The following is a 13,034-nucleotide window of genomic DNA, read 5'->3' as shown; positions in this document are numbered from 1 at the left end:
GAATCGAGAGAGTAACGAAAGAGAGAAATAGAGAGAGACAAAAGAGAGGGAGAGAGAGATACAAGAGAGGACAGTACAGGTTGGCTGATACAGCTTCGGCATCCACCCTCTTCCCCGAGGGCATGAGACCGAAGGGTGAGGTCGAGGGCCGAGAGCACTGATATCCGCCCAAATGACTGCCACGTAATCACCGGCTAATTATCCGATAGATACCCGGGAGCTTCCTCTCTGTCTCGCTTTCTCTCTGTCTCTTCTCCTCTCACTATCGGTCTCTTCATCGCTGCTCGGTATCGGCTACAGCCGTTGCGACACAGCGTGGTGAATTGCCAAAGGGAGGATGAAACGAGGAGCGAAACGGAGAGGAATACTGCCAATATGGCGTATGTAGACAGCCGGTCCATACGAAAGCGTAGTTTCTGCATCCAGTCTAATAGCAAATGCCAATATCGATGACGATGATGATTGTTTTAACGTACGATAGATATTTATAGCTAAGATAGTTAAGAAAAAATATTTATCATCTTCTTCTATTTGTAACTACGCACAAATAATACATAAAAATATTCTGTATTAAAAATAATTTAATTATTTTGCGCTTTTTATATATTGAAATATTTTTGTAAAATAACGATTTAAAACGTGAACCTAGGAAACAATACTAGTAAGTAATTAAGCTGACACTGTTTTAGAAATTAATTTTAACGATCGTAATCACATTCGTAAAGCGTTATTAGGACATTTGCAACACATTTTCATGTCGTTGAGTAATCGCTTGCCTATATTGCTTCATTAATGGAAACAAGGTCAGCAACCACTCTCTGGGGACCTCTGTGACGGACAGCTAATACGTGCAAACTAAATAGCAGCGATGCTAAACCCACCACGGAACATTATATATACCGCGATGTTTATATCAAACATCGATGTTACAATTAATTTGCATAATATACAATTCCGTATAATTTTACTAAAACTGTACGATACAATAGCTTATCAGTTTTCTCATCAAGACATTTTGGCAGGTTATTTTTAATTCGATACGTACATTTTTTTAGTCCCCGCTTTATTTTTTCATCAAAATAAAAATAATGTTAAATTTAATAAAATGTCGCTTAAGGTCTAAATATTGCAGAGATTCCCTTCTTCGCGATTCTAAGCAGATTAGATAAAAGAGGTAGTGCGCGGAAGCGAGCGTCGCACAAGAGAAATAAAGTGTTCGCTATAATTTCATTTTAGTAATGAAATATCGACGATAAAGAATTCAGCTATTTTCCATCGTGAAATCCAATTACTTACTCCGGAGGCGCGCCTTAAGCCCGTCGTCCAGGTCGCGGGTCACCGTTATCCCGGAAGATTTACTTTCATCGGAAGCATCGGCGCGGAAGACCGATCGGGCTCGCCGTGCACGCTCGATTCGAACGCGGTCGAAAGTCGGGCGCAGTCCGACGCGTTCTTTCGATTCCGATGCGCTCGGCATGCGGAATAATTAGTCAACGGTATGTATGTACCGTGTGTGTGTGTGTGTACACACATCCGCGGCAGTCGTCGTCGTGTGTGCGTTGCGTGCCCCGGGTGTGTGCACCGTGCCCCGGGTGTGTGCACAACCGTGCCGCATCTCTTAGATAACATCTAGATCCCGGCCGTCCTAAGCCTGACTGACAGTTTCTGTGCAGGCGTCTGTCCCCGAGTGTCCTCGTCGTCGAGGACCACTCTTTGCCGATCCCGTAGATCCCGACGGATGTTTTCTCGCTGAACGCTCTCCCCTGCATTTCGACAATCTCGTTCGGGTAAGGTCATCTTCTTCCCCCGTCCTCCTCTCCACCGTTCCTTTTACGTGTGCACGATGAAAAACATAATTCGATCTTTTTTCGGCCACGTGGCGGTGTGACACAATGCCGATTCATCGCGGCAATACGTAACAAATCTGGCCACGCACCGTTTGTCTCGAAGTTTGTACAAGCATTCGTCACGCTTCGGCGGGAAATACGCGCTATTACTATTAAAAGAACACAGGAAGTTGCTCTGGTAATTACTCTTTTTATCGTTTTTAGGTAATGATGTGATAATTCTTTAACCATTGGATAACATGCAACGGCAATGATATTGTTAAAATCAATTCATTCGGGTACTTTATAAAACAGCAATTTGGAAATCAAATGTAGAATCTAATAGAGTTAACCGTAGGAACGACGCATCCTATACAAATATTGTCACAGAGACCGAGGGTATTGCCTCCGGAAACTCGTCACTAAAATAGGGATTTATATAAAATAACTTTTGATGAGATTTTTTTAACGTTACAACAGCATTATTGCAGACTTCCGTCTTATTTGATACAATTGGAAAACGCATCTGCTTTTTTTACTTCCTATTAAATATACTTGTTCAATATATGTTACCAATTTATTGTCAATTATAGCAGACAAACGTAAATTTAATTACATGTGATAAAATATCTTTACAAACACTTAAATGCTAGACTAATTAATTAATTAATTAAAAGAGATACTATAAATGATCATTTTCGATTTTGATGCAAATTTTTGAATGGTTCACGTATTATCGTACGCATTTTTTCCCATCCTTATCGGCGAATAGCTGTTCCGTCGGCGGGCAAAATAAACGATGAAGAAGAAAGTAAAAGATCGAGTGCGCGCGGACCGATCGGCCGGACGGTCCGATAGGAAAAATACGGTCGCTCGTTCGAGTGAAGTATTTCAATGAATATGAAAGTGACGGGCGCGTAATCCGGGGCAAATTTATCTGACCTCCTGAATATATCTCCCTCACGTTGATCTGGGACCAGCGCAGTGAGATGGGGCAGGCGGACAGTGGGGCCCGAGCCCCTCTCGCAGCAGATAACGTATCGTGGCTCGCGCCATCGTCGAGGACCCCCATCCGTTTTATCCACCGACGCTGCGTATATTACGCCTTGCTGCGGATCCGTAAGGATTGACATATAACTGATACCCGATGACCTTTTTACGCTCCATCGAGGCAAGCGGGTCGGGCAAGGCCGCGACGGGCGCGTTAATTAATTTGCACAGCCCATGCTCTCGTCTCGTCTGGCTCTCCGCTCCGCACTCCGCTTGTCTTCCGGAAAACTTTCGGGGCAGTGGCTCGTGTGACACGCTCGTAAGCGCCGACATTTTTTCGCGTTAGCCAAGCAAATATATCCGACAACTCTTGAAGCTTATCGCGCAGAAAAAATAAATGTATTACCATTGATACTGATGTGCTGTAATTATCGGACATCTTATTTTGATCATCGGGATTGATTGTGTCGATACGCGCAGTTTCTAATGCTATTAATAAATTTTTTTTTTATTTGATAAAGTGACTAGGATTATTTATACTTTTCTCAAAGTGATGCGCGATATAATACAATTTTTTTAAAGAATTTTTGAAAGAGATTTTTAAAGGAAAACATACACGTGTATGATTTTAACGATTATTTTTAACAGTTAAAGTTTCTAATTGATGATGAAAGATGTTCAATGCCTTTATGGTTGAGAGGTAAAATGATCGATGGAACAGCAAGGCGATGACATTTTCTCGAGTAAATTGGATCGCTCTCGAGAAAGCAGAAACAAGAATATGGGATCAAAAAAGGGGGAGAATCACGATTTGTCGAAAGAATAGGCCTGTCGACGGAGCGGAGCACGATCTCGTCATCGAAATCGACGATTTGCTCTTGCCAGGCACGTCGTTCTTCGCGGATGCAGGATTTTCGGGATTCCCTCGACCGAGTTGCGCATCGAAGCCGTCACGCGCTTGTTTGCACGCACCTGCGTATACATATAACAACGTCACGCACACTCCGCGTGTTCGTTTATTTCTTTTGTTCCGCCCCGTAGCCAGGGGTGCTTGCTCGAGAGTGAGGGGGTGGTTTCGACCGGAGAGAGACGTGTCGGAACGTGGTGATAAGCGGGACGAAAGTCAAGGATGTGAAACGTGCGCTATAATATCGCAGGAGCTCGTTACGAAAACGATTTGTCAAACCGAAATCCCGCAAATTATATCTTCATGCGCCCTTATTTCGACTATGCGAATTTCTCTTTTCTATATATTTCGCAATAATGACATGAAAATATTCTCGAAGGAATATTCGGAATATTTTTTTCTCTTTTTCTCTTTCTCTCTTTCAAATATTTTTCTTCTTTTTATATATTACTGCATACTAAATATTCCTAGAATTTTATCTAAACGGAATTCTTATCAAATTTATATAGAATTTTCTAAAACTTTTACGTTATAATTATACGTGTTTCATTGCTTCAGCAAAAACATTTTAAAATTTAAAATAATATTTCTGAAGTTCAGTTTGGCCCAAGAAAATCTTGGAGTTTTGTTTTTACTCCGTGGCTTGTAATTGCATTCCCGCTGAAAGCCATAGGAAGTTCCGCTGTCTCAGGTGTCAAGACTTGTACGGACTAACTTTCTAGAGACGTAGCTGGCTTGCCAATTGATTCTCAGCACTTTCTCGACAAATTTTAACGACGAAACTTCCGGGCTTCCTATTATTTTGCTGCGTTTCACCGGTACGATTTTAGGTTTGTTTGGAAAGATAATAGGCAAGCCTGTCCGCCGCCATGGCAAAAGAGGCCCGCATCGTATAACAATTTACTGGCTAATCGAAAAACTTTGTTAAGACTGTGGAACTTGGTTAATTAGCATCTTTACCGAACTGCCTGCTTACCTTGCGGACCGATTCCGTCGGTCGGAAGAGGAAGGAAGAAATTATACAAAGTACAAGCTGCATTATCGATTCGGAAACTAACAATGCCAATTTCAGCTTTGGAAGAAGTTGGGATCGCTTGTAATGCGACTATATTCTCCAGAGAACAAGCGTCATCCTATGTTCGTTGGTAAGAAATTTCCTTAATACGTGACAATAAATTTAGCGAAAGACAATAGAATAGTTGAGTAGATCAAGTAGATTAAATTAATCGAATTAATCAGATTTAAAATAAGTCGGTTCGAATTGGGAGAAAAGCTGGTCCAGGCTCGAATAAACACACAATAAGTCCCGCAAAGTATCTGTTTTATTTTCTTCAAGGCGTTATAGATATTCAGGGAATAATCTCTGTCTCATATATATATATCATTCTAGTAAACATGAACAATAATAAATATAATGTATACAAGAACATAAGGAGGAAGGGAAGTTTGCGTCTAATCAGGCTGCTCGGTATAAAATAGCGCATTTATTATATGGCATCCTCGGCAACAGCTCCATACGGATTTGTTCCTTTTGATTTTAGAAGACACCGACCGTATCGCATGTCTTTCTCTCTCTTTCTCTCTCTCTCTCTCTCTCCCTCTCTTTCGCTCTCACTCTCGCTCTCTCTTTCTCTATATATTTGAGTATGTACTTACATTCGACCGCACAAGTCCTATGTCCTTGACTCGTCGCCGACTCGTCGGACTTCTCGAGTGTGCGCGCGCGCGCGAGATCGTAAAGTGTAACATAAATATTCATAGCGCGAAGTTTTCCCGACGAATATCCTATTCACCCTCGTCCGCCGCCGGTGTCTGAGAGTCTGCGACTTCGTCGAGTCGACGTCAAGGAGGACCGACATTACCGGCGTCGCATATCGCACGGTTCTACGATTAGCGAGTACAATCTCCTCTTTATTGTTCCACCGCGAATCTTCAGAATACGCAATGATCAAGCCACTATTCCCTGCCACATCGAATCGTAAATATTCCGAGATCGATCATTGTAAGCGCTTTGAGACATCTATTACGAAGGAGAAGGTAGGAATATGATATATAATTGTCATTTGATCTATGATATTAGATAGTTTAAAATTAGAAACATTTTAACTATGCGCTTTTCCGTGAGACAAAAATTGTATACAAATATATAATTAATATATATATACAATAAATATATAAATAATATACAATTTAACAGATAGAGTTAAAATTGTGTATTGCTTTGTGAATACATGCATACATAAAGTAGAAATCATTTAATATCTCACATAAATTCTTATTTTATTATCACACATTCCCACCTTCCTTTATCAATTGTAGCGTACCGTGAAACCACGATAGTGATGTTTCTCGTGGTAAGAAATAATATAGAATTTTACTCTATTTCCAAATGATAACGAATTTATATCCATTAAAAGGCGAGAAAAATCTATCGCCGTTACACGAAGGATCGACCGCTTTAGCGATAAAATGACGTAAATGCAATTAAGCGATGATTATAATCACATCGCTCTTTTTTGTAAAAGTGTTTAGCGCAAACTCATGCTCGCGTTATTGCCAAAATCTTGATTCGCAAATGATGATTACGCTATAACCACACATGCTGCCGAGTGCTATTGCGTAACGATAAACGGATGACTTGTGGAAAACTTATTGTTTCCTTCAACGACGCGCAGCGTGGCGAATGAAACGAAAGTAATTTTCGCCGCTTCTACTTCTAATAGATATATCCGACATATCCGTATATCTATCGACTATAATCTACCAGCCCTTTCGCACAAGCATTACGACTACTCGTGAGGTTCGACGAACATTCCGTATACACACATGTTGACAGATTGCGCACTACAATGCGGATTGTTCCCATAAAAATGATTTGATCAGGATAATTGAGCTAAAAGAACTGGGATTTAAAATTGGTTCTGCGTTCTCTTTTTGATTTTGTGCCCGAAGAGAGAGAAATCGTTTAAATTTCGTTTAACTTGAACTAATATTTATGGGAATCGCTGTGCGTGAGACAGAAAAAGCAGCGTTATATCCAATTTTTTTTCGAATGCCTCATTCGCGCAACATTCGATCGAAAAGCGTGACCATTCAATACCAGATTCGTCTACTCTTCCGTTTCAACGGACGCGACATTTCGCGCCATGACATTTCGACTTTTAAATCGCTTCTGGTTCACTTATTTTACATTTATTCTCGCTATATACACTTCTACATATGTGTGAAGATCTTCTATATTTTGTCTCTCTGGCCCAATTATTCATCCGCTTTCGAGAAGTTCAATTTGTTTTGTCTCTGTCATTTCTTTGATTCGATTTTGGGCACACTTAGAAGACTTTAATGCAATTCTGGGCATACTAGAAGATACAAGCCGCCGCAATATTCTTAATTTTTTTAACAAGAAATTCTATCGAAGATCAGAAATTTACAGTGTATAGCTTAGCACTACAATAGAGAATGGTGCTAATTTGAAAGTAGCTTCAACGTGTATATGTGCAACGATTTAAGTGATTACAAATAAGTAGATCTCGTATCTTTCTCTCAAACGACAAATATATATTTTTTTAATAAATATTAGTTCAAAGATAGTACGATACGTTATAGTGGACTAAATTATTATTGCACAGAAACGTAATTATTAAATCTGATATTGATTAGTAAATATAATCGTTTATTTCGGCAGTGAAAATTATATAACTTGGCACCTCGTTATCAATCTCGTTGCAAAAATATTTGATACGCAATAATTGCATTCGAGATGAATCTGCGCGAATGTTCTTCTCGAGTCTTCGATTTTATCGACGAATTTGAAATTGTAAATCTACGTATGAGTAATCACGATCTGAATTATAGAATCGACGAAAATAGTTGCGAGATACCTAATCAACTAACGAACAGTAATACGTTACATTAATGAATACGATTTCTTAAAAGCGCTAAATTCTCCGCCTTTCAATCTATATTTTATACATTTTTAAAGTCTAGAAGATCGATATATTGCTGGGATTGCTGGATGGAGTGAAGCAAAACCGATGAAATCGTGGTTTTTCGAAGTGTCGACGATATCAGGGATTACGTGAAAATATAAACTCACCCAAATATTATATCCGGTTTCAATCACCCATCGGAATTCGAGGCGCTCGATAAGGAGCGTCAAACACGGAGTATATATGTTTGCAACCTAAGCTAGTTAATAATTAACTGCGTACCCACCCGTGATAACGTGCTGTCGACTGTGCGGGTACGAATTGTGTGGCTTCCAGCTACTCATTACACACGGGCGGGGAACGGCCAAAAGAATGTTAGCGTTCGTTCGCATGTAAAAACATCTATTTGTCTCGAGGAGTGTCACTCTTTTCGCCGAGCTGCATCTTTGTGTGCGCACATTATCCCATACATTCATCTCGCTTCACGAGCCCTCACTGGCGCAGGTACGCGGATTAATACCGAGAATATCATTTTTCGGAATTAATAACTTTCCGGGACTAGAGGATCGACTCGTATAGAGAGTCGTATATTAAAAAGTACGGAAGTTCGTGCTCCGAAATATTAACTCCCGGCTTTAATATCCCTGCTTGCGCGAAAATCAGGAACAGTTGCATTTCACGTGTAACGATCCGCGAAATGCATCCAACTACGGTCTTAAAAGCGTATGAATTCGCGCTCGCGGCCGGAACGAAGGTAATATCGACAACTGTACACAGATTTTTTTTTTTTATTTACCACACAAAGAACTGCGGATACGCTACCACCGGAATCAGTTTACAGCGATTCGCATTTACGCATGTAATTAAATCGCTATTGTCGAAACTGTATTGTATAATCCGCGTTTTTAGACTAATCGACCTTATTACATAAAATAACAATGTTATAACAAAAACTCATGTCATTTATTGTCAGCGTTCAATGAATAATAACAAAAAATATACAGAACTAATAAGATGATAAATTATGATGTCATAATTCTAGAATGTCGTTCTTGCGATGTCATTTATACATATTATATTTAAAGCGCTATTCAAGAGAAAATACATTTTAGCGAATTGCACTGTTAACAGGACCTTTGTAAAGTTAACCGACGACGTGTCAAAATGCATTTGCTATGCAAATTTGATTGGAGTAAAGCAAACGAAACTCTCACATTTATAGGATTGACGTGCATGCGATAAATGCATTATGTAATTACACACAACACCACGTCCATACAAAATTAGTCAATGTGAGCTTGAAAAAAAAAAGTGGCTGCACTGTTATAATAATAATTCTAGCGTTAATTTCGCTAAAATCATGTGCAACATAATTTTATATAACTCATAAGAAATTTTATTTCTAACAACAAATTATATTAAAAGAACAATGCTTGTGATAATCATTAAATATATAAATCACAATGAGATAAGAAGATCACTCACAATCTCTTTGGTACATCAATAGAAGAAACTGATTCGCGGTGGTCCGTGTAATTCTTATATACAATATATATATGTACACATATTCAAAAATTGTATATAATATCGACGGCATAAATCTTATGCCATTATCGGTACCGACGGGCACAAGGTTAGACTCCACATCTTTGTGAAAAAGTGACGAAACGCTGTCTCTAATATCTCAACGGTAATCCATAACGAGCAAAAATGTTTTTGCTTGTTCTTGCTTGGTCCGAGAATTTTTTTTGTGCTATTTGTGTTTTATATTTTTTGAAAACCCATCGCAGTACCGAAAGTGATCAATATTGATCTCGATGTCTCGACGAGTTTGTCTTGCAGATAGACATACCATTATAATTACGTGTATATAAAAGAAAGGACAAAACGAGGAGTAAATCACCGTCTAAATGTACGCATATATATAATTTTTGCAATATCCAGGTATTAGGTAGCAATCTAATACACTTATTCTACTCTTATTAATATTTCTTTGATATATTGGCCGGATGATTCACTCCTCAGCACATAATTGGCGAAAAATGTCATATATCAGTCGTATAAGAGAGTATATAAGTATTATATCCAAAAATTGGAAAGAGAAGTTATTGTTCTCTACTTCCTGCGACGTATTTTCCCGAAAGACAAACGGCGAGATTGAGTCGAGAAGGTACACGATGGGCTCGCGCGTTGGCACTATTTTCAATTATTTGCGCGTTTCCGTTGCGCGAGTTCGCAGGCGAACAAATCGATGGAATCTGCTCGCTGCTGCGGAAAAACTATCGCGCAGTTATCAGTGACGGAAAACTATTATCTTCTACATGCTACGTACCTACTTCTCTTCCTCGTTTCTCTATACGATATACCGTTAAGTGGTATCTGTCAACACATCGATAGAACATGCTCCCTACCGACTACTACTCACTAGACATAGCTGCTAAACATGAATACATCAAATGCGTAGAATACTTAGTTACGTTTCGCGGTGAAGGAAATTCCGCCGTCGATGTCCATGACTCTGTTCTATAGATATCTTATAATATCGTTAATGCAATAATGAATTACATTGTAAATGTGATAAATACAAAGTGTGCGTACAACTATTGAGGTGGTAATGATGGTGTATCGTTTTGGCAGTTTGTTCGTTTTTTTCTTCCCTCGTGATGGCTCTCAGAAGGATAATTTTCTGTCTTTTTTCATATAACATTTTTTATATATAAATGTTAATGTGTATGTGTGTGTATGTATATGTGCGTGTAATGTGTGTGTGTGTGTGTGTGTGTGTGTGTGTGTGTGTGTGTGTGTGTGTGTGTGTATTTCTTTGGTCTAGAGAGAAACGAACATTCAAAGAGGACCTGTCTAAGTCTACACAAGTCTCGTTTCGCTGTAGATTCTTTTTTTTTAAACGTCGTCGATTGCGCGAGATAGATATATATCATTAAACAAGTAGTTTTGCAAGATAACTACTCAGGTCCTTAGGCCCGCACGTAACAAAATTGGAATAATATCCACGTTACGCATGTTGTCAATATAATGCCATGATGTTTACGTGAACCGACGATCTTCATTAATTAGTTTCGATTCTTTCTATAGATCATATTTCTAGTTACATCGTAGAGAGAGAAAAGAAGTCACTTAACCACGTTTTTTTCTTAATTAGAGATGATGTGTAATGGATACTCTGAATTGTGATCAATCGTGACACATTTAAAATGACATATTTTTTTATAATTCCTGCTTCTCAACGGATAGCATTCAAGTATCAAATAGAGTTCGTTAGATATTCGATGCCACGTTTGCATATATTTTCTGTCGCGAGGTTCGTCGGGTAAATATATTAAAATTTTTTTTTCTTTTGATTTAGTTTTTTCTTCTATATTAAACATTACACTAAAATATCGCGAATTGTAAACGAGATAAGGAGTCTCAGTCTTGAAGAATAAAACGTCGAGGAAACGGTGGCAACTCGAAATCGGAACTTGGGATCGGGGAAATCACGAGGAGAGCACGGGGAGAGAGGAACACGGAACGGATTCGTTGGTCACCGTTAACATTTATGAGGGATCGATATTGAGCATTGGTGCGCTTATTTAGCGCGTCGCATCTTTCCTTTCGCGTCCTTTCCTTTCCCGTGATCCGATGGCGAATGTCAACGCGTTCTCTATGCCACGAATAGCATTTTCAAGCAAATAAACGACCGACTCATATATATATATATATATATATATATATATATATATATATATCAGACGAAAATCAGATACGAACCGCCGAGCCTATCCGCGACAGATTAAAGCTGCACATTGAGAATTGTACATCCAACATTATAGCGATTTTACGCTAAATAATATAGTGGTGAGCGTATTTATGCTCACTCTCGTTATTGTTAATGGCGTAATAATACTGCTTATTTTAACGACGCGTTCTAAGGAAGAAGATCTTTAATGTCTTTCATTGTTCGCTGGAAGTACGTGTGACGAACGATCGATTAGTTGCCTCAATAAGTCAGCTCGATAAATCAGCTTGGCCAATGCACACCTTACATAGTATTCAAGATCAAGATCACAGCGTCGTCGTTATAAAATCAGTCACATATCAATCTAAAGATGCAAGATGTGGCGAGAAAATGCTACTTACCTACGTCGTTCTCGAGGCCATATTCTTCATTCGGCTGAATATCTTGTCTTTCGAGAAAAATATGTATATGCGTGCGTTTCCGTCAAAAATACATACTCACTGACAAAATGACCAAATTCAGTCGCATAAAAAGAGATAAGAAAAAACATTAATTCCTTCTTACGCGTCAAGGAACCATGTTAATTGTAATAATCGCTTAATCTCGATTAATATCCTTAATCGATCGAGAGAATATTGTTCGCATTTTTGCAGTCAGCATTAATTCAAGAATCTCGCAAAAGATACATATCTATATATGTATAATGCTCTGCTTTACAAGCAAACTTTGCGAGCATTGTCGTTCCCAAATATTGTCATTCCCATTTTATTGTAAATGCCATTAAATATGTTTCTAAGTCGAAAAATTGGAAAATCTTACGGCAATATTTATGACACTTTTATGGTTTTAGGAGATCCGTCATATTCATGTTGACGCAAAAGCGACACATTCCTGTCAAGTCGAACGCTACGCAATTATGTAGAACGATATCATGCATTTTAACTTCGAAATACAGCTTACAGCTCCTCGGAAAGCGCAATGGGAGCTCTGGAGCCGGGCTTCATGTCTTTCACCCCGATACCGATGTCATCCACCGGCGCCGGTGCTAACTTCAATTGATTACCGTTTACCTTGATGTCGTTGACGGAATGAGAACGGCCATGGGTGACCAAGGGCTTAGTGGTCTGATTAGTGGTGCTGTTCAAGTTAGAGCTGGTGATCGAGTTCGTGCTCGGGCTCGAGGCGGAATTCGAGCTGGGATTGCAGTTCGCAGTGGTCGTCGTCGAGCTGGAACTGGAGTTGGAGTTACTGTCCTGCGTCGGATTTGGATTAACGGTATGGAGATTCGGATTGGGTATGGACTTCGATCTCGATTTCATCTTGGGATTCGCGCACGATGTGGAATTGAGAGTCAACGCATGATCCGTGTCTCGACTTGTGGGATCGGATGCGGAATCGGGGGACACGGACATTTTGGCGGGCGTCGTTGACTTTGACGATCCAGCGAGCGTTGCTAGTTGATTGGCGGATTGGGATCGAACAGCGTGGCCACCGTGCTTGTCCCTCAATGCCATTTGATAAGCTACCTCGAAAGCCTGACCCAGAGTCAGAATGATCTCTGTCGCTTGATCCTGTAACGGAATGACGGAACTTCGTATGTCCGAGCGTTAAATGAAAACTTTAGAAAATCATAATTTGCGATACGC

The 13,034-nt window shown here is 39.5% G+C and overlaps 1 protein-coding gene across 3 annotated transcripts in view; it reads right to left on the bottom strand.

The window, feature by feature from the left end:
- Positions 1 to 5,027: 5,027 nt before the first annotated feature.
- Positions 5,028 to 13,034, bottom strand: part of LOC105432599 (ankyrin repeat and SAM domain-containing protein 1A) — a 47,140-nt gene continuing 39,133 nt past the window's right edge. For 2 of the 3 annotated variants that reach the window (XM_011647474.3, XM_011647475.3), the window contains one exon: positions 5,028 to 12,959. In XM_011647474.3, the coding sequence (XP_011645776.2) occupies positions 12,345 to 12,959 (615 nt within the window). In that variant the 3' untranslated portion in view covers positions 5,028 to 12,344. Of the gene's footprint in view, positions 12,979 to 13,034 lie in introns of all 3 variants that reach the window. The other variant, XM_011647476.3, reaches the window with a different exon arrangement.

The sequence above is a fragment of the Pogonomyrmex barbatus genome, unplaced genomic scaffold, assembly GCF_055798465.1.
Source record: "Pogonomyrmex barbatus isolate J1 unplaced genomic scaffold, ASM5579846v1 scaffold10, whole genome shotgun sequence".
In the NCBI taxonomy this organism is placed as follows: domain Eukaryota; kingdom Metazoa; phylum Arthropoda; class Insecta; order Hymenoptera; family Formicidae; genus Pogonomyrmex; species Pogonomyrmex barbatus.
The sequence above is the reverse complement of the archived record's forward strand: the minus strand, read 5'-3'. Positions and strand labels throughout refer to the sequence as shown.